The 21,509-nt window shown below is 46.2% G+C and overlaps 1 protein-coding gene across 2 annotated transcripts in view; it reads right to left on the reverse strand.

Annotated features, from left to right (window-relative positions):
* Positions 1–21,509, reverse strand: part of PKHD1L1 (PKHD1 like 1) — a 278,999-nt gene that overhangs the window by 39,536 nt on the left and 217,954 nt on the right. For both annotated transcript variants that reach the window (XM_075352949.1, XM_075352950.1), the window contains exons 55-64: positions 21,237–21,391; positions 21,022–21,151; positions 20,818–20,936; positions 20,346–20,475; positions 17,853–18,026; positions 17,550–17,653; positions 17,193–17,319; positions 15,116–15,237; positions 13,980–14,070; positions 11,097–11,245 (exon numbers count right to left, since the gene is read on the reverse strand). In XM_075352949.1, coding sequence (XP_075209064.1) covers positions 11,097–11,245; positions 13,980–14,070; positions 15,116–15,237; positions 17,193–17,319; positions 17,550–17,653; positions 17,853–18,026; positions 20,346–20,475; positions 20,818–20,936; positions 21,022–21,151; positions 21,237–21,391 — 1,301 coding nt within the window. The remainder of the gene's footprint in view (positions 1–11,096; positions 11,246–13,979; positions 14,071–15,115; positions 15,238–17,192; positions 17,320–17,549; positions 17,654–17,852; positions 18,027–20,345; positions 20,476–20,817; positions 20,937–21,021; positions 21,152–21,236; positions 21,392–21,509) is intronic.

Here is a 21,509-nt window from a genome sequence, read left to right on the forward strand (position 1 = left end):
GCCGCCCCTGCCCTGCAATGCACTGCTTATTAGAATAAATGACATATTGTACAGTATTTCAGTGTGTAATGTAGACATCTAGTGGCCGAGTTTTGAATAACTTCCCTGGTTCCTGGTAGGTATGGACAGGGTTAAAGGTTTGGTAGACATCCTCTCAGGGGTGGAGTTTTTAGTAAGTAGAAGATAGGCAGCAGCCATGTTTTAGTTAGTCATGGAGGAGAAGGAAGCCAGTAAAGTTGCATCTGTGGGAGTTATGGCGAGTGTAGTGGACCCAAGTGAATTCGGCCGGACCCTCTGGGTCAACCCCACTCTCGATACGAAGTAAACAACAGGCAAAGTGGGTGTTCATCCACGTATACCAGGTCAGGATCCAAAGCAGCCCATCCTCTGGGAAAGCAGCTGCCACCCTCTGGTGTTCCAGGTAAAAACCCCAGCAATGGAGGTTCAGGCAAAATAAGACCCACACCACACCATGAAGGAGGTCCGTCCCACAACGTGAAGGAGCTCCGTCCCATACCGTGAGCGAGCTCAGTCCCACAGCTGTCCAAATAGTTTTTCAGAAACTAAATCCTTGTGGGTGGGACAGAACAGGGCCGGCTCCAGGTTTTTGTGGGCCCTGGGCGAAAGAGTCTCAGTGGGCCCCATCCACACATAGACATGCACAGATACATACACATACAGGCATACGTACACATACTTATTTAAAGAGAAATTCACAAAAACACATAGACATAAATCTAGACACAGTCATATACACTGCCATACATAGATACATATCATACATACACAAACATTATTTTTATATATTTATCCTGTATATATATTTCTAATATTGGGAAGCCGGCAACAGCCTCATTCACCTCCCGGCTTGTCTAACAGACATGGCCGCACATAGGGCACACTAACACTGCTGTATATACATCACAAGAGAGGTCTGGGGTGGGGGGGACATACAACTCTGGGGGTAGTATGCAGCCCCCATATTGTGTTATGAAGCCCCCATTGTCCTCCATATAGTATTATGTAGCCCCCATATGCACTATGCAGCCCCCATATAGCACAATGCAGACCCAGATAGCATTAGGCACCTTCATGTAGTATACAGCACACGTATAGCACAATGCAGACCCAGATAGCAATAGGCACCCTCATGTAGTACACAGCCCCTAAATTGCACAGTGCAGAGCCAGATAGCATTAGGCACCCTCATGTAGTACACAGCACCTATATAACACAGTGCAGAGCCAGACAGCACAGTGCAGAGCCAGATAGCATTAGGCACCCTCATGTAGTACACAGCACCTATATAACACAGTGCAGAGCCAGATAGCATTAGGTATCCTCATGTAGTACACAGACCTGTATAGTACAGTGAAGACCCAGACAGCACAGTGGAGAGCCAGATAGCATTAGGCACCCTCATGTAGCATACAGCTTGTATATAGCATAGCCTGTATATAGCACAGTGCAGAGCCAGATAGCAGTAGGCACCCTCATGTAGAATACAGTGATTAATACTCAGTGGCGTAACTAGAGTTTGATGGGTCCTGGTGCAAAATTTGGATCGGGGCCCCCCTCCACGTACACCGACACTTAGGGTGCGGGATAATGACACTGACACTCGGGGTACAGGATAATGATGCTGACACTTGGCTCTTACCCTCAGCACCCAGGTTTCCCATGATCTGAAATCCCTCTATCAGTACCCAGATTTCCCATGTTCTGATATCCATCTTTCCCTCAGCACCCAGCTTTCCCATAACAGAGTAAAGCTGGGTGCTGAGAGATGTATAGCAGAGCATGGGAAAGCTGGGTGCTGAGGGAAAGAGCCTTTTTCCCTCAGCACAAAACATTCCCATCCCATACTTGTATCTTTGTCCTCCTTGTATATAGATCTCCAAATACTATAATGGCCCCCACATAGCCTTCCGTATAATATAAAGGGTCCCACATAACCCGTCATATATTATAATGCACCCCCATAGTTCTCCATGTATTATAATTCACCCCATAGTACTCCATATATTATACTGCACCACAGTCCTCCATGTTTTATAACGCACACCCATGTGTGACCATGTGTAAGGTAGCCTCCATATTCCTCCATTTATTATAATGTAGCCCCCATAGTGCTATATGTATTATAATGTAGCGCCATAAATCATCATTTTGTATTATGCAGCCCCATACTCATCCATGTATAATGCACCCCTAGTCCATGTATAAGGTGTCCTTCATGTTTATTATGCAGTCCCATAGACCTCCATGTATCATGGAGCCAGGCCCCTCCAGGCCTCCATGTGTCATGCAGCCAGCAAAATAAAAAACAAGTACCTCTCTTCTCCTTCCAACCCTGCGACTGCGGTAGTTACGCCCCTGCCCCCATATGTCACACACCCTGCACCCCCATATCACACACACTACACCCCCATATCTCACACACCCTGCTTCCCATACAGCCTGCACCCCCCATATCCCACACACTGCTCCCCATACAGCCTGCACCCCCCATATCCCACACACACTGCTTCCCACACAGCCTGCACCCCCCATATCCCACACACACACACTGCTCCCCATACAGCCTGCACCCCCCATATCCCACACACACACACTGCTCCCCATACAGCCTGCACCCCCCATATCCCACACATACTGCTTCCCATAAAGCCTGCACCCCCATATCCCACACACACACACACTGCTCCCCATACAGCCTGCACCCCCCATATCCCACACACACTGCTCCCCATACAGCCTGCACCCCCCATATCCCACACACACTGCTTCCCATACAGCCTGCACCCCCCATATCCCACACACACACACACTGCTCCCCATACAGCCTGCACCCCCCATATCCCACACACTGCTCCCCATACAGCCTGCACCCCCCAGATATCACACACTACACCCCCATATTTCACACACCCTGCTTCCCATACAGCCTGCACCCCCCCATATCACATACACACTACACCCCCATATCTCTCACACCCTGCTTCCCATACAGCCTGCACCCCCCCATATCACATACACACTACTACACCCCCATATCTCTCACACCCTGCTTCCCATACAGCCTGCACCCCCCATATCACACACAATACACCCCCATATCACACACACCCTGCCCACATATCTCACCCTGCCTGTACCCCAACTTACCCCTCTCAAACACTCTGCACCCCTTCACATCCTTCTGTCAGTCTGCAGCCCTCATATGCCACTCACCCTGCAGCCCCCCTCACCCTCATGTCCCCTCTTTTCTTATTACCAGTCATCATGTGTCCAAATCGCCTTCAGTATCTTGCTTTCTGCCGACCTCCTGTGTCTCCTCCCACACAGTCACATGGGCGTGACGTCATCGCAGGTCCTGCAGGATGGAGATTCCGTCTTCTGTGCAGGTCAGGAGCACTCCTGAAGCTCAGAAACGGCTGGTGGCCTCTCCAGGTCAGGGGCCCCTCTACTGACACTGGGCTCCGCTGACTCACAGGCCAGCCACTACACAGCGGCACTACCCATAGGGGCCCGGCAGCCGGCTCTGCAGAGCGGCTGCCGGGCCCCTATGTGTACTAGTGCCGCTGTGTAGTGGCCGGCCTGTGAGTCAGGGGAGCCCAGTGTCAGTAGAGGGGCGGCTCACTTCTCGTTCGCCCGCTGATCCGGTCTCCTCGGCGCGTCGTCCTTTGCTGTCGCTCACTCTGACCTCTCAGCAGGCGCGCAGTGATGACGTCACCGCGGTCCTCTGCAGAGCTGTCAGAACGCCGACAGTCACAGCGGGGAGAATGATAAGAGAGGGAGCGCGCCGCTCACTCTCTCATCAACTCTCTCATCATTGCTCTCAATTGTATCGGCACCTGCGATGCCGATGCAATTGAAAGCTCGATCCTCGGCGGGGGGCGGTGACAGCGCGGCCACCGGGCCCCCCTGAGTAGCGGTGCGCCACTCCTGCCACCGCGAGTGGGCCCCCCCCGGCAGCTCAGGGCCCCGGCATTTGACCGGGTTTGCCGGGTGCTGGCGCCGGCCCTGGGACAGAATACACTGCTAAGACTTTTTGAATTCGCTGTGCGGTCGTATGAAGTTAGTTGGAAGTGTCACGGCTAGGGAAAGAAGCTATACCGGCCGTATAGTACAATACAAAGGGAAGGGGAAAGGAATGCCTTATTGCTAGGGAAGAAGGGAATTTTGTTTACTTACCGTAAATTCCTTTTCTTCTAGCTCCTATTGGGAGACCTAGACAATTGGGTGTATAGTTTCTGCCTCCGGAGACCACACAAAGTATTACACTTTAAAAAGTGTAACCCCTCCCCTGTGCCTATACACCCTCCCGTGCATCACGGGCCCATCAGTTTTGGTGCCAAAGCAGGAAGGAGGAAACTTATAAATTGGTCTAAGGTAAATTCAATCCGAAGGATGTTCGGAGAACTGAAACCATGAACCAAAGAACAATTCAACATGAACAACATGTGTACACAAAAGAACAACAGCCCGAAGGGAACAGGGGCGGGTGCTGGGTCTCCCAATAGGAGCTAGAAGAAAAGGAATTTACGGTAAGTAAACAAAATTCCCTTCTTCTTTGTCGCTCCATTGGGAGACCCAGACAATTGGGACGTCCAAAAGCAGTCCCTGAGTGGGTAAAAGAATACCTCGATAAAAAGAGCCGAAAACGGCCCCCTCTTACAGGTGGGCAACCGCCGCCTGAAGGACTCGCCTTCCTAGGCTGGCATCTGCCGAAGCATAGGCATGCACCTGATAGTGTTTCGTGAAAGTGTGCAGACTAGACCAGGTAGCCGCCTGACACACCTGCTGAGCCGTAGCCTGGTGCCGCAATGCCCAGGATGCACCTACGGCTCTGGTAGAATGGGCTTTCAGCCCTGAAGGAATCGGAAGCCCAGAAGAACGGTAGGCTTCAAGAATCGGTTCCTTGATCCACCGAGCCAAGGTTGACTTGGAAGCCTGCGACCCCTTACGCTGGCCAGCGACAAGGACAAAGAGCACATCAGAACGGCGCAGGGGCGCCGTGCGAGAAATGTAGAGCCGAAGTGCTCTCACCAGATCTAACAAGTGCAAATCCTTTTCACATTGGTGAACTGGATGAGGGCAAAAAGAAGGTAAGGAGATATCCTGATTGAGATGAAAAGGGGATACCACCTTAGGGAGAAATTCCGGGACCGGACGCAGAACCACCTTATCCTGGTGAAACACCAGGAAGGGGGCTTTGCATGACAGCGCTGCTAGCTCAGACACTCTCCGAAGTGATGTGACTGCCACTAGGAAGGCCACCTTCTGCGAAAGGCGTGATAGAGAGACATCCCGCATCGGCTTGAAAGGTGGTTTCTGAAGAGCCGTTAGCACCCTGTTAAGATCCCAGGGTTCCAGCGGACGCTTGTAAGGTGGGACTATGTGGCAAACTCCCTGCAGGAACGTACGGACCTGCGGAAGCCTGGCTAGACGCTTTTGAAAAAACACGGAAAGCGCCGATACTTGTCCCTTGAGAGAGCCGAGAGACAAACCCTTGTCCATTCCGGATTGAAGGAAAGAAAGAAAAGTGGGTAAGGCAAACGGCCAGGGGGTAAAACCCTGATCAGCGCACCAGGATAAGAAGATCCTCCAAGCCCTGTGATAGATCTTGGCGGACGTTGGTTTCCTGGCCTGTCTCATGGTGGCAATGACATCTTGAGATAACCCTGAGGACGCTAGGAGCCAGGACTCAATGGCCACACAGTCAGGTTGAGGGCCGCAGAATTCAGATGGAAAAATGGCCCTTGAGACAGCAAGTCTGGTCGGTCTGGGAGTGCCCACGGTTGACCCACCGTGAGGTGCCACAGATCCGGGTACCACGACCTCCTCGGCCAGTCTGGAGCGACGAGGATGGCGCGACTGCAGTCGGACCTGATCTTGCGTAACACTCTGGGCAGCAGTGCCAGAGGAGGAAATACATAAGGCAGTCGAAACTGCGACCAATCCTGAACTAATGCGTCCGCCGCCAGAGCTCTGTGATCTTGAGACCGTGCCATGAATGCCGGGACTTTGTTGTTGTGCCGAGACGCCATGTTGATGTACGCGACCGCCGTGGCGTTGTCCGACTGTATTCGGATCTGCCTGCCCTCCAGCCACCGCTGGAATGCCTTTAGGGCTAGATACACTGCCCTTATCTCCAGAACATTGATCTGAAGGGAGGACTCTGTCGGAGTCCAGGTTCCCTGAGCCCTGTGGTGGAGGAAGACCGCTCCCCACCCTGACAGACTCGCGTCCGTCGTGACCACAGCCCAGGATGGGGGCAGAAAGGATTTTCCCTTCGACAAAGAAGTGGGAAGAAGCCACCACTGAAGAGAGGTTTTGGCTGCCAGTGAAAGAGAGACGTTCCTGTCTAGTGACGTCGACCTCCTGTCCCATTTGCGGAGAATGTCCCATTGAAGTGGACGCAGATGAAACTGCGCAAAGGGAACTGCCTCCATTGCTGCCACCATCTTCCCTAGGAAGTGCATGAGGCGCCTCAAGGGGTGTGACTGGGCCCGAAGGAGAGAGTGCACCCCTGTCTGCAGCGAACGCTGTTTGTCCAGCGGAAGCTTCACTATCGCTGAGAGAGTATGAAACTCCATCCCGAGGTAAGTCAGTGATTGGGTCGGTGTCAATTTTGACTTTGGGAAATTGATGATCCACCCGAACCTCTGGAGAGTCTCCAGAGCAATGGTCAGGCTGTGTTGACATGCCACCCGGGAGGGTGCCTTGACTAGAAGATCATCTAAGTAAGGGATCACCGAGTGGCCCTGAGAGTGTAGGACCGCCACCACTGCTGCCATGACCTTGGTGAAGACCCGTGGGGCTGTCGCCAGGCCGAAAGGCAGTGCCACGAACTGAAGGTGTTCGTCCCCGATGGCGAAACGCAGGAAGCGTTGATGCTCTGGTGCAATCGGCACATGGAGATAAGCATCCCTGATGTCGATTGATGCTAGGAAGTCTCCTTGGGACATCGAGGCGATGACAGAGCGGAGAGATTCCATCCGGAACCGTCTGGTTCTCACGTGTCTGTTGAGCAGTTTGAGGTCCAGAACGGGACGGAATGATCCGTCCTTTTTTGGCACCACGAACAAGTTGGAGTAAAAACCGCGACCACGTTCTTGAAGGGGAACGGGGATCACAACTCCTTCTGCCTTCAGAGTGTTCACCGCCTGAAAAAGTGCATCGGCTCGCTCGGGGGGGCGGAGATGTTCTGAAGAAACGAGTCGGAGGACGAGAACTGAGCTCTATCCTGTAACCGTGAGACAGAATGTCTCTCACCCATCGGTCTTGGACATGTGGCGACCAGGCGTCGCAAAAGCGGGAGAGCCTGCCACCGACCGAGGATGCGGTTTGGGGAGGCCGAAAGTCATGAGGAGGCCGCCTTGGAGGCGGTTCCTCCGGCGGTCTTTGTAGGACGTGACTTAGACCGCCATGCAGAAGAGTTCCTCTGGCCCTTCTGTGACCTGTTGGACGTGGAGGAATGGGACCTGGCTGAGGGCCGAAAGGACCGAAACCTCGGTTGTATTTTTCGTTGCTGAGGTCTGTTTGGTTTGGACTGGGGTAAGGACGAGTCCTTTCCCTTGGATTGTTTAATAATTTCGTCCAATTGCTCGCCAAACAAACGGTCGCCAGAAAATGGCAAACCGGTTAAGAACTTCTTGGAAGCAGAGTCTGCCTTCCATTCGCGTAGCCACATGGCCCTGCGGACTGCCACCGAATTGGCGGACGCTACCGCTGTACGGCTCGCAGAGTCCAGGACGGCGTTCATGGCGTAGGACGAAAAGGCCGACGCCTGAGAAGTCAAAGACACAACTTGCGGAGCAGAGGTACGTGTGACCGCATTAATCTCAGACAGACAAGCTGAGATAGCTTGGAGTGCCCACACAGCTGCAAAGGCCGGAGCAAAAGACGTGCCTATGGCTTCATAGATGGATTTCATCAGGAGCTCTATTTGCCTGTCAGTGGCATCCTTGAGCGATGAACCATCTGCCACTGATACTACGGATCTAGCCGCCAGTCTAGAGACTGGAGGATCCACCTTGGGACACTGAGCCCAACCCTTAACTACGTCAGGGGGGAAGGGGTAACGTGTGTCATTAAGGCGCTTAGTAAAGCGCTTGTCCGGAAATGCTCTGTGCTTCTGGACAGCATCTCTGAAGTTAGAGTGATCGAAAAACGCACTCCGTGTACGTTTGGGAAACCTAAACTGGTGCTTCTCCTGCTGCGAAGCCGACTCCTCTATAGGTGGAGTTGGGGGAGAAAGATCTAGCACCTGGTTGATGGACGCTATAAGGTCATTTACTATGGCGTCACCTTCAGGTGTATCAAGATTGAGAGCAACGTCAGGATCAGAGCCCTGAGCTGCGACCTCCGCTTCATCCTCCAGAGAGTCCTCATGCTGAGACCCCGAACAGCGTGATGAAGTCGGGGAAGGTTCCCAGCGAGCCCGCTTAGCCGGTCTGGGACTGCGGTCCGTGTCGGAGTCCTCACCGTGGGACCTAGGTGTCACCCCAGGAGCACTTCGCTGCACCGACCGAGAGGGGCCTGGGGGCGATGAACTCACAGTGCCCTGGGCCTGTGTTACCGATCTGGACTGCAAGGCTTCTAGTATCTTAGCAGACCATTTGTCCATAGACTGAGCCATGGATTGTGAAAGCGACTCAGAGAGTTTCTCAGCCAAAACTGCAAACTCTGTCCCTGCCACCTGGACAGTGGAAGCCGGCGGTTCTACCTGAGCCGAGGGTCCCACCAGTGCCCGAGGCTCCGGCTGAGTGAGTGCCACAGGGGCCGAGCATTGCACACAGTGAGGGTAGGTGGAACCTGCAGGTAACATAGCCGCACAAGAGGTACAGGTTGCAAAATAAGCCTGTGCCTTGGCACCCTTGCTCTTTGCGGACGACATGCTGTTGTCTCCTCTGAGAGTGATCAGTGAGGGTATATAGCCAAAAGCAAAATAATGCGGCCGAACAGAGAAAATGTATACAATATATATATATATATATATACACTTCGGCACTTTAGGGGGGCCAGCACCTGGTAACCGGTGTGGCTTACCGACCGCCCAAAGCGGTTGTGTGTCCACCAGATTCCCAGCCTGGGCCTCCCAGAACTACAGAGCTCGTTCTGAAATCCTCCACCGGCAGAAGTGATTGTAACAATGGCTGCCAGAGTTCTCAGGGGAGGAGGGAGCCGTGGGCGTGACTAATAAAGTGCGGGAATCTGGTGCCCCACAGTGCTCAGTGAGGGGGGAGGAGGACACCTAAGTATGCTCCAGCCCTCACTGCCGACGTCCAGTCGACCGTCCCGCCCTTACCCCTGACTGGCAGGCCCGGGGGCGGGAGTTATGGTACTAGGCCGCAGAAGCTGGAGACTAAATTTAATAACGCGGCCGGCGATCAGGCGCGGTAGTCCCGGTTGTCACAGAAAAACAGCAGCCGCTGCAGCGTTGTAACACAGGCGCTCCATGCACCGTCCCCAAGGGGACACAGAGTACCTTTTAGATGCAGGGCCTGTCCCTGATGATACCCAGTCTCCTGCCCGTCAGATTCCCCCAGGGGCTGCGGAGGGAGCCCGGTCCCAGTGAAAGGTGACCGATTAGGATCCCACTTCTCCCAGAGCCTCTAAGGGATGGGGAAGGAAAACGGCATGTGGCTCCAGCCTTTGTACCCGCAATGGGTACCTCAACCTTGACAGCACCGCCGACTTAGTGGGGTGAGAAGGGAGCATGCCGGGGGCCCCGTGGGGAGCCCTCTTTTCTTCCATCCGATACAATCAGCAGCTGCTGCTGACTAAAATGTGGAGCTTGCGTGAATGTGTGCCTCCTTCAACACAAAGCATAAAACTGATGGGCCCGTGATGCACGGGAGGGTGTATAGGCAGAGGGGAGGGGTTACACTTTTTAAAGTGTAATACTTTGTGTGGCCTCCGGAGGCAGAAGCTATACACCCAATTGTCTGGGTCTCCCAATGGAGCGACAAAGAAAGGGGGAATTGGTGACCCCTGACAATAACCTGCAGATCACCCTCACTGCCCTCACCAACCTTATACAGGCTCTGCATCTGTCACAGAGCAGGAATACCTCACCCTAGGCAAACCCTGATGTGGGTCCTAAGTAAGGATGGAAGGTATGAGCTCTTCATCAACACCACTAATGCCAAGGGAGACAAAAGGAGACAATACAGGGAAAACACAAATGCTACCACCTGAGGCCAGGTAGATAAACACTTAGGAGCAGCTTCCACAGAAGTCTCTGGAACAAGAGGAGACAACTGCTGCAGACAACAGCCAGGAACAACTATAAACTGCACTAAAAGTACCCCAGGGTGAGATTTATAAAGGAAGTCAAAGGCTAGCAACTGAGAGTAAAAACTGACAGTTACTCATTGTCATGGAGTACGCTGCTGCACACACAGGGAACTGTGAGATAAAAAAACACGTGCTGCCAATCTCTGAGATTTTCTAGCACTCAGCCGGCCAGCCATGATACCTCCATAACAGGAAGATTGAGAACACCGGAACCCGGGAAGCAGTGCGCACTAAAGGTTTTAATGATAGAAAACTGTGCTGGCCTTGTAACGTTAAAGAAAAGTGCCCATAATGTGTTTCTTAAGAATCTGGACTCCGTGTTTGAACTATGTTTGAAAGAATATGACCAGCACCTAATTTGTTCCACTGTGGAGGTGGCCAGGGCGTGGACTGATCTTGCAGGGCTGCACAGCAACCAGGGTTCGGCCCCGCCCGTGACTACAACTGCCCTGTGCCACCCCTCAACAGGTAAGCAGAGGTATTTTATAAAGGTTTGGGTAAAACAAAAAAAAAACTGTGCAAATTCTAATTTATGTACTGTATCTAGAACTCTGTTAATATATGGCTCCTTCATTCCGCAGGACCACCTACTGGACTCCTTAGCCTTTAATGAGCAGTTTTAAATAAATCCCTGAATCTTTTTCCACAGATCTATATATCAATCTGCTCAGCTGCTCCTACTCCATAACTTAGTATCTGCAGATCAGACTGAATTTTCATTATTAAAGATTCAATGTAAGGTGAGATCTCTCTTTTATGTAGACATCCCTAGATATTGTATACATTACCTGGAAGTAGATCCCATAATCCCAGCATTTCCATAACTTAAATCCTCTGATAAGTGAACAGTCGGAGAGCCCGTCTTCATTCATATAGATACCATATAACCCACCATAGGCTTCGTTGTTATACCACTGCAGACTGGGATCAGTGACATCTGTAGGTAGAATTGTATTATATATTACGGGCAGTGATATTAATTATATGTATAATTATATAGGCAGTGTAGTGAAGTACTTGTTACTCCTAAAATAAGAAAATAAAAGTCACATCGCAAGATAGATTCTGTTTACCACAACTTTATAACACAAAAACCTTTCAATATTGTAGTCACATTTTGTGATTTTCAGTAGGTTGCCTAAGATCAAAAAATGGTATAAAGTAAAAAAAATTACCCTTGCCACGCCTGCAGATCCATCACACATATAATTTATGAGACCGCTGCAGTCAATCACTGGCTTCAGTGCTCATGTGCTGAATATACAGTACCAATTGTGACGCGACTGACACAAGGTGCAGTAAGCAGAATATCCACTAGAGGGCGCAAACACAATAAAGAAGTCAGCTAGCAGAGTCAAACCAGAAAGTCAGTAGGGAACCAAAGGGAGAAGCATAAAACGTTGTTAGGCTGCTTTCACACTTGCGTTGTTTTGCATCAGTTGCAATCCGTCGCCTTGAGGAATTACGGTAACCGGCAAAATATTTTTTCTCATAGACTTCTATGAAGGGCGGATTGCAACTGAAGTTCTCGCGTTGCATCCGCCCCGCGGCGCATCAGTCGTTTTGTGACTGACCATCGGGCGGGACTAACGCAGAATGTAATGTTTTTTGCTGCTGTGAAATAACGCACTCCGCAGGATTCTGTCGGAATCTGTCAAGAGGCATCATGAATGTCTATGATGCTGGATTCCATCGTCATGCATCACACGACAGATTCCAGTGCAGGATTACGTCACGCTCTACTGAGCATGTCCAGCAGAACGTTCTATATCGTGTAAAAGCACTCCTAGTCTCTCCCGCTCCCTCTCTCCCTCTCTCTCTCTCTATCTCTCTCTCTCTATCTATCTCTCTCTCTCTCTCTCCTGGCTCAGGTGCTCCAGAGCAGAACTATTACTGGCAAGGATCCACAGGTGCAGTGCCAGGATATAGCAACCTGATCTCCAGAATGAGGCAGAAATCAATTAACCCCTGAAACACCTGACATCCAGGGATGGAATACCAGCCACGACTCAGCCCGGCATGGATTATGAAACCAACATCACCGTTAAGGCCAGTAAGCTTCTAAATGGTGTACATTATGTCATTGCTGCAGTACTAATAGTAACCACTGGAGTGACAGGAGATCAGGGGATTTAATGGGGGAGTAATTCTGTCCCACCCAGGTTAGGGAACACCCAGCGTGCGGCGCAACACAGATGGGAACAAAAGGGAAGATGATAATGGAATGCCCTGGCATTAGGGAGAGGGGGCGAGGGCTCACCTTCTAACTCTCATGTGATGCTGAACCCTACACTCTCCTAATGACACTATACAGGTCTTTCCCTTCGTTGCCGTCATGTGCCTAGGCCCTCACTTGTCCTGGACTCACCCTGCCTAGTGTGCAGGCCAGCAAGACACTAGTCTCGCTTCTACAATAAGACAACATGGGGTAGGTAAGACAGACGGGAGCAGGGACTTCAAACTCCTAAGCTTCTCTAGAGACAGGCTCCTTCAAAGTGGTCAGCAAAAAGAATTTAACTGGCACTGGAAGGCAGCCAGAGTGTGTATATAAAGCGGAAGGGGCGGGCATAGCCCAAAAGTGCTGCAGCTGAAATAAAGGCAACAAGTTCTCAGCCAGAAGGGAAACAGTCCTTAACAAGTTCAGCGCTAAAGGAAAGTAAAGCCACTCTAATACATGAAATTAGTCAAGCGCGCGGCAATGAGGATCTGAAATCAATTATGATTGTGACCTTCTGATCTCACATCTTCCAGCGGTCACATTGGGACAGGACAAATTATTTTTTTCTATGTTATACCAAATTCTGCTTTTAGCTAACTGTGATAAAATTCTGGAAAGCCCTTTTAATATATCAATATGTTCTAATAGTATGAGCCATGCAATACCACATATGCAACTATTGAGCAAAATATAACTATGCCCTATGGAAAAGTGCAAGATATCAATCACATGTACAGAGTGACCTCAAGCCATGGACATTTCGTCCAAGAGATCTTAGTGGCCATTGAAAGAGTTGGACGAACAAGGCACGGGCTGAGGTTTGGTCACATGTGGCCTAACACGGAGGATAACACGGAGAATATGAGGAATATACAGGTACGAGCTGTTCTATACCATCCACTGGTGACTAATAAAATTTTTTTAAAAAAAACAACAAACAACTAAAAGGGGTTTTCCACTTTAAGAAAAAAATCCTTTTCCAGCTGCAGTTTGTTTTAGCAACCTAAATATGCTTTACTCCCCCTCCCGGGGTCCAGGTCTGATTATTGTCTGCAGTGCTTAAGTCATAGTGACAGCGCTGCAGCCAATAACTGAACTCCCGACTCTGCCCGAGTTTATAGCACGATCAGCTGAGCTCATGGATTGACTTCAATGCCGTAAGCATGATGGTAGTGCTTCAGACAATAACAGACACCGGAAGTAGGCGGAGATTCAGCACTGAACCCAGGGAGGGTGACTAAAGCACAGTTTGGTTTTTTTAAAGCAAAGTTGAACTGGAAGACAGAGGTTTTCCAAAATTGGATAATCCCTTTAAGACCAATGAACACTTAATGTGCATGGGACATAGACTAACTGGGCTGTTTTACTATCACAAGTCAACAGAATTGATCATAATATAATGTCCATAGTAGCAGTTTAGTTTCTATGTTATTATATTACTTCTGTTACTCACTTTGGCAAACCTCTCCATCGATTCGATATCCGGCTCTTTCAAACCCAGTGACCACGTTATTCTGCAGGACAATGTCAGCTCCTTCACTAATCTAGAAAGAAATCAAAACAGTTTTCAGATCAGGCAGTGGCTTCCTGCAGCCACCACTAGAGGGAGCTCACTGCATACATTACATATAATAATAATAATAATAATAATAATAATAAAATATACTGTAAGCTTCTCAGCTCCTTCTAATTGTGGCCGCAGTGACAACATTGTCTTTTAAATCTATATCTATACAGGAAATTAATTCCTTTGAATAAGAAAGATTAAGTTCTGGCCAACTGGATACAGTATATCACAAAAGTGAGTACACCCATCACATTTTTGTAAATATTTTATTATATATTATTATGGGAGAACACTGAAGATCTGACACTGATACAATGTACAGTAGTCAGTGTACAGCTTGTATAACTGTAAATTTGGTGTGGCCTCTAAATAACTCAGCACACAGGGTCTGAGTGGATCCTGTCTTGCTAAACCGCTGTATGGTCTTGGCCATTGTGCTGCAGCTCAGTCTCAGAGTGCAGACAATCTTCTTATAGCCTCAGCCATCTTTATGTAAAGCAACAATTCTTTTTTTCCGATCCTCACTGAATTCTTTGCCATGAGGCGCCATGTTGACTTTTCAGTGACCAGTATGAGAGAGTGGGTGAGCGATAACACCAAATGTAACACACCTGCTCCCCATTCACACCTGAGACCTTGTTAACATAATGAGTCACATGACACCGGGGAAAGAAAATGACTAATTGAGCTGAAGGTGGCCATTTTCACTTAGAGGTGTACTCACTTTTGTTGCCAGCGATTTAGACATTAATGGATGTGTGATGAGTTATTTAGAGGGCACTAAATTTACACTGTTATACAAGCAGCATATGGTCTACTGTACATTATATCACAGGGTCAGATCTCCAGTGTTGACCTATGAAAAGATATAATAAAATATTGAGAAACATGTAAGGGGTGTGCTCACTTTTGTGATATACTGTATATTACTTGTAACCAGGATAGGCAGAATTCTCAACATAATGATTACAGATGGAGATTCTCTCCATCCTCATCACCATGAGCTGAGCCCAAACACTAACCTCTATTCCAGCGTGCCATAGGATATTGTTTACTTCCTCGCGGTCTTGGTATGTACCAGGCCAAACAGAGAGTGCAACCAGATTCCCCCTTATATTTACACGTTCTCCCCATACTCTGATTCCTACAAAATAATAATTTAGAATTTATATGATATATTTATACATTCAGAATTAACAAAGGATAAAGCAAACAGTGTGAAAGCTTCACATATATCAAAATATTTTATTAGAAAGGTTAGTATCGACTTTTAGACCTTTCTATATTCTCCTAGTAGTTCAATAGCGATATCATAGAGTGGGTCCCCTTTTTGGTACCCCCTGTGGGTGTGATCACATGATTTCCAGGAGTCGGCATCATCACAACTTCCTGGAATTCTCGCACATGCGCATGGTTCGTTCCGGCTGTGTCAAGGCACCTCAGAATTTGGGTGGACTTCTCACGGCTTCAGAAGGTGCATGAGCCGAAGACTTCTGTACTTTCCATCATGCACAGTGCGCCTTTGTAGCTAGGTGTATGTATCCTGGCTTCACAGGCCCACTGCACATGGTCGAAAGTGCAGAAGTCTTCGGATCATGCGCAGTGCCCCTTCTGAAGCTTGGAGAAGTCCACCCAAATCCTGTGGCACACTGACGAGGCTGGAACAAGCTACGCGCATGCGCAAGATTTCCAGCAGCTGCTGATAACGCCAGCTCCTGGAAATCATGTAATCCTGCCCACAGGGGTATGATAAAATGGAAAAAGGACCGAGTAGTCTGGGGAAACAACGCCCTGCGACTAGTCACAGGCCTAATTTGAATAAGAGAAACAGGGGTAATAAATGTTTTAATTAAAGTCTTATTTTAGAGAATGATGATATTCAGGGCTGGTTAGGAAAGGAATCTGGACATAAAAATGTAAATGCTGCTGGGTTGGAGGCCATAAGGGACCTGACAGGTTCCTTTTGAAGTACTGTTTTTTGGGGGAAAACGAAAAATGTCACCATTGTTTTTATGGAATTTATTATGGTGTTCACTCTGTAGTAGAGATTGCATGTTATCTTTACTGTGGGTAAATAAATACAGCGATATAGAATTTATATGACTTTTTATGTTTTGCTAGTTTTGCAAAATAAAACTTTTGTTCTTTTAAATAAGTGCTGCCACCTCCATTTTTACCTGCAATGCAGTGTTATGAGGGCTTGTGGATTGCTGGAGAAGCTGCATTTTTCATTGGTGCACAGGACTGATATAACGTAACTTGTTCGGGAGAGTGTGTGAACAAAACAACACTCCTTCCTTTACTAGGTACGTAAGATTATACCTTTAAAGAGGACCAACCACCAGGATTTTCCTATATAACCTAAGGCCAGTGTTATACTTGTGCTATCATGCTGATTCTATAGATACCTTTAGTTGTGAGATCGGATGTATAGTTTCTGAAATATAGGGAAGTAAAGTTTGTGAAATGCAATGTTACTTGATTGATAGCAGCTACAGAATATCTAATAGGTGGGTCGGGTTTTGCTAGTTATTCCCGCCCCGTCTGCTGCCTGTCCTACCTCCCTCCTTTCTCCCCCTGTAATAAGGACAGGCAGGCAGACAAAAGCGGTAATAACTAGCAAAACCTGACCCACATTTTAGATATTCTGTAGCTGCTATCAATCAAACAACAGTGCATTTTACAAACTTTACTTGCCTATATTTCAGAAACTATACATCTGATCTCACAACTAAAGGTATGTATAGAATCAGCACGATAGCGGCAGTATAGCACTGGCTTTAGTTTATATATAAAAATCCTGGTGGGTTGTCCTCTTTAAAGTGCAGATTATAATGCTTGCAGTGTTTCTTTGTTGTTTTTTTTTACCATAATAGAGATTTACATTTTTTTTAAAAATATATATATATATTACTAGTATTTATGTATTTTTTTTATCAGCACAACGGTCCTGGAAGGTGATGGGGAGGGCAAAAGAAAGAAGCCCCAGACCCTTCTGTCTTGCTGGGCATTACCAGCAATCACTAAAAGGGAAAGTCCATTTTCATCCTTGCTGTACTGCCTCTTTTTCTCCTGTGCACTCCTGTTCGTTAATTTTACCTTCTCCTACAGTGAAGTGAATAACGTTGTCATCAATGTCGAGTCCATTTGTGTAAAAAACGCCAATTGCTGGAGAAAATCCATTGTGGAAGGAACATCCTTTAACATAGGATTCATTTGATGATACCTATAAATAAAGTAGACAAGTCTTATCTCTTTTTGGAATCGAGATACTGTATATTTTAAGAGAAGTTGCCGTTTCCCTTCCCCCCACTAATTTGGCAGGTCAATACTCAACAGGGGGCAACAGTGAGCGCAGCAACAAGTTTTTCCAAGAGTTTATATACAACATTTTTGCACTATCCCTGTCTCACTTTTTCTCACAAGCAAAAAAAAGTTCATGAAATGAAAACTAACCTCTCCGAGACTGAGGAAAGCCAACGAGTACCGTGGGTCTGTGGGATCTCTGTAACCTTCCTGACCGGTGTGGTGAAATTCCACATTCTCAATTCTTGCCCTACCTTAAAAACCAAAAACATAATCAGTAAGGCCTCCATCTCATATGACAGGCCAATAGTCTTATTTATCTCCAAAAATACGGGAATCTGATGACACACCAACCCTATAATTCCCTGTGTGGTCCAGATTGTGACTAGTTCCATCAGATATTTGTTCAGCCGCACACATACACACTATTTACATTGGTAAAATTCACAATACCTCGATATTCCACATCGTTGGCTGAAAATGTGCCGACAAGAACTCGGGCTCCAAATGATTCACTGTACCAACCAGGATAGTCCTCACCAATGATCTTAATATTCCTACTAAGTAAAGCAACGTCAGCCGCCAGGGTGTAATTCAGGGTCGTGTTTGGTACTTGATAGGTGTTAGCTGCAGAAAAATACAACAAAAAAAATCACTAAAATATAAATAAAGAACAAACAGTAGTTTTTATTTTTTACATTTTATTAGTTTCATTTTAATTCCATGGTTGTATATATTTCACTTGTATTCCATAGTTGCATATAGTTTCCCTTGTATTCCATGGTTGCATATAGTTTCACTTGCATTCCATGGTTGTATATAGTTTCACTTGCATTCCATGGTTGCATATAGTATCACTTGTATTCCATGGTTGTATATAGTTTCACTTGTATTCCATAGTTGCATATAGTTTCCCTTGTATTCCATGGTTGTATATAGTTTCACTTGTATTCCATGGTTGTATATAGTTTCACTTGCATTCCATGGTTGTATATAGTTTCACTTGCATTCCATGGTTGCATATAGTTTCACTTGTATTTCATGGTTGTATATATTTTCACTTGTATTCCATAGTTGCATATAGTTTCATTTGTATTTCATGGTTGCATATAGTTTCACTTGTATTCCATGGTTGTATTTAATTTGTTACCTGTATTTAAATGGTTTCTGTAATGCCATACAACCTAATCTCATGTGATAAATAATGTGCTGTGTAGACAATCTACATCTCACTTTATTTATAATCATGTCTTTAAAAAAATTAATCCATTATGCCGACCATTAGGTATCGACCATCTGTAAAACTTGCTGTCAGCTGCCTGTTGTCTAGTTTAATCCATTTAAAGGAGAGGCTGGAATTTATCTTTCTTCTCACCTGTCTGTCAAACTGCATTCAGTCATAACAGACAGGTTGGCTTTCAGTTCATTGGCCGATGGCAGGAGCAATGCATATTGGGTATGAAAAAAAGGAAGTTCCAATACATATAACTCTGTCAGAATGCTAATGACCGGGAATGGGTTACTCAGAAAAGTGAATGGTAAGTTAGAAATGAGAATGTTTTGGGATATGTTAGACTAATATGTGTATCAAAAGCAGATTTAACTTGTTATGCGGTAAAAGTAACAAAAAAGGCTTTTCTACAGGTTTTTTTTGTGAAAAGACAGGTACATATTTAATATAGTAGGTCCTCTTAAGACATATGATCCTTTTCTCTATTGTTTTTTGTTTTTAATTTGTTTGCAGTTTTATTTTAATTTGTTTTTTATTGTCAGTCTTATCTTTATGAATTTTGATTGCCTTATTGTATTTTGAGTTTTTCTTTTCTGTGCTATTTTAACTGTATTTTGATCAGAAAATTGAGCTAATTTGGTTTAGAAATCAGTAGGATTCAAGAGGACCTGTCACCAGGTGGACAGTTTTTGCTCTTTTTTTTCTCTCTACCTGCTGAGTATTCAGTTTATTTTTGTTGTTGTTTTTGCTTTGATTTGCTTTTAAATCCACTTTATAGTACCAGAGATATGAGCCTTTTTATTCAGTACTAATTTATATTTTATTTTTCACTGGATCCTCTGGGGCATGTCTTTGAGTGGTTCTGCATTATTACCTTGTGAGCTATAGTCCCATGGTAAAGACTAATAATTTGCACTAAATAAAAAGATCCTGATCTCTGGTACTGTATGCCTAATTTAAATGAAACAAAATGGATTCTCAAAGGTGCAGCAGGAATAAAGTAAGAGCAAAAGGTGTCGACTTTTGACCTGGTGAACTATTTTTGTTTTTACAGGGGGAGAAAGGACAGGCAGGCAGACAGGGGCGGGAAGAACTAGCAAAACCTGACCCAGCTATTAGATATTCTGTAGCTGCTATTAATCAAATATCAGTTATTTTGCACACTTTACTTGCCTATATTTCAAAAACTATACATCTGATATCACAAGTAAAGGTATGTATAGAAACAGCATGATAGTGTCAGTATAGCACTGGCTTTAGTTTTTATAGGAAAATCCTAGTGGTTGGTCCTCTTTAATAGTAATTTTTCAGTATGCCATTCCATTCGCCAAAAAAATGAGAATTATTCAGTTGTTCCATTGAGTCTACCCACTCCGACATAGAGAGTGTTTAGCTTGTATAAGGAGTTTCACCTATTCAAGCCTCATATTGATGTAGATGGGTAATTAATCCCCAAAAATATTTGGAGCTGTTTAGTCTTTCCCTTAATATGAAGCGATTGCCTTTTTGCATATCCATTCATTTCAATGAGTATTGAGGACACCGCTCCTTACCGATAGCAGCTGACATGGGTGGATCTTATTGCAGGTAGCCCACTCTACCCACTGTAGCTAATCCACTCATTATAGAAACTTTGAAATATTCCTAAACTGTAACCAGATGGTCCAAACCAGAAAACATTTTACATTTTAATTTTCTTTTACTATATCACTTACCCGAGTGGCTAAAGCTAAGGGACTCATTTAGCGTGAGGGTCATCTTATCAGTAGAAATGGCAATGATGTTCCTGGTTTCTGTCTGCCAGGCATCATAACTGGTAGTGGTGATCAGAATATCCTCTCCCACCTTGTAAAGGAAAATGTGGTTAAATATAAGCAATCATTTTTCATTTAAAACAAGTCCTCCACAAATTGGAGATCCAATAGTAAAGTAAAAAAATATCCTTCCGCGAGAACTTTACAAGTTCAAGTCTATTTGGAGACTTTGATTGTAGAGTAGATTTCTAATCGTCTGTCTTCTAAAAAACTTCTTACCTTGTATCTTTGTAAAATTGAAAAATATATCATGCAACCTTAGGAAGGCCGAGATGACCACAACCACCAATCCAATGCCATCTTTTATATTTGAAACTTGAGTCCCATTTTGGTTTTCTGCTCCTCAGAATTGACCGGGAATGATAAATCTCACCTTCCAGTCTACCGGCTTTGTGACGTTGATGATTTGTGATCCTGCTGATGCTGTATTTGCGAGTTTTGTTCTATACACAGAGCGAGGAAGTCCATGGAGGTCCAGCTGACCGAACACCCCTGTGCAGAAAGGATGAGGAAGTTGGTGCTCACATTTCTAATGTCCAGTTTGCCTTCAGATGATAACATTGAAATTTCAATTTACCTAAAACCTTTGAACCTTGGTTTGGTCCATCTGGTAGTGGGAGCTCTGGGGTTGAATGATTTCCTCTTAGTATAATATGTAATTCACCTTGGAATGGGTTGTCTTTTGTTCCTCCTGTCAATTTCCCACCCTAAAAGAAGGAAATAAGGTGTAAGGTTTATAGACACTTCCAAAAATCGAATTCTGACCAGAAATGATTGTATTATGTTCTTCACCTGGATGAAAATGTAGGTGGCACTGAGTACAGTTGTTTTGAAGGTGGACACAGCTGAAGATGTTGAGTTGTCCGTGAGGTTCCTCATCTCCAGGACCCCATAAATAGTGAGTTTATAAAGGGATGGGACTTGTATGTCAGCTATAACCCACTTGCCTGGAAGGAAAAATAGGAAGCTGATGCAAAAATCAACAGAATTCAACATGTATTTGTTATCATTAACCCACATTGGCTCTAACAAGTTCAGATATCACACCAGATAATATCTGTAACA

This window comes from Anomaloglossus baeobatrachus, chromosome 6 (genome assembly GCF_048569485.1).
Source record: "Anomaloglossus baeobatrachus isolate aAnoBae1 chromosome 6, aAnoBae1.hap1, whole genome shotgun sequence".
NCBI lineage: Eukaryota > Metazoa > Chordata > Amphibia > Anura > Aromobatidae > Anomaloglossus > Anomaloglossus baeobatrachus.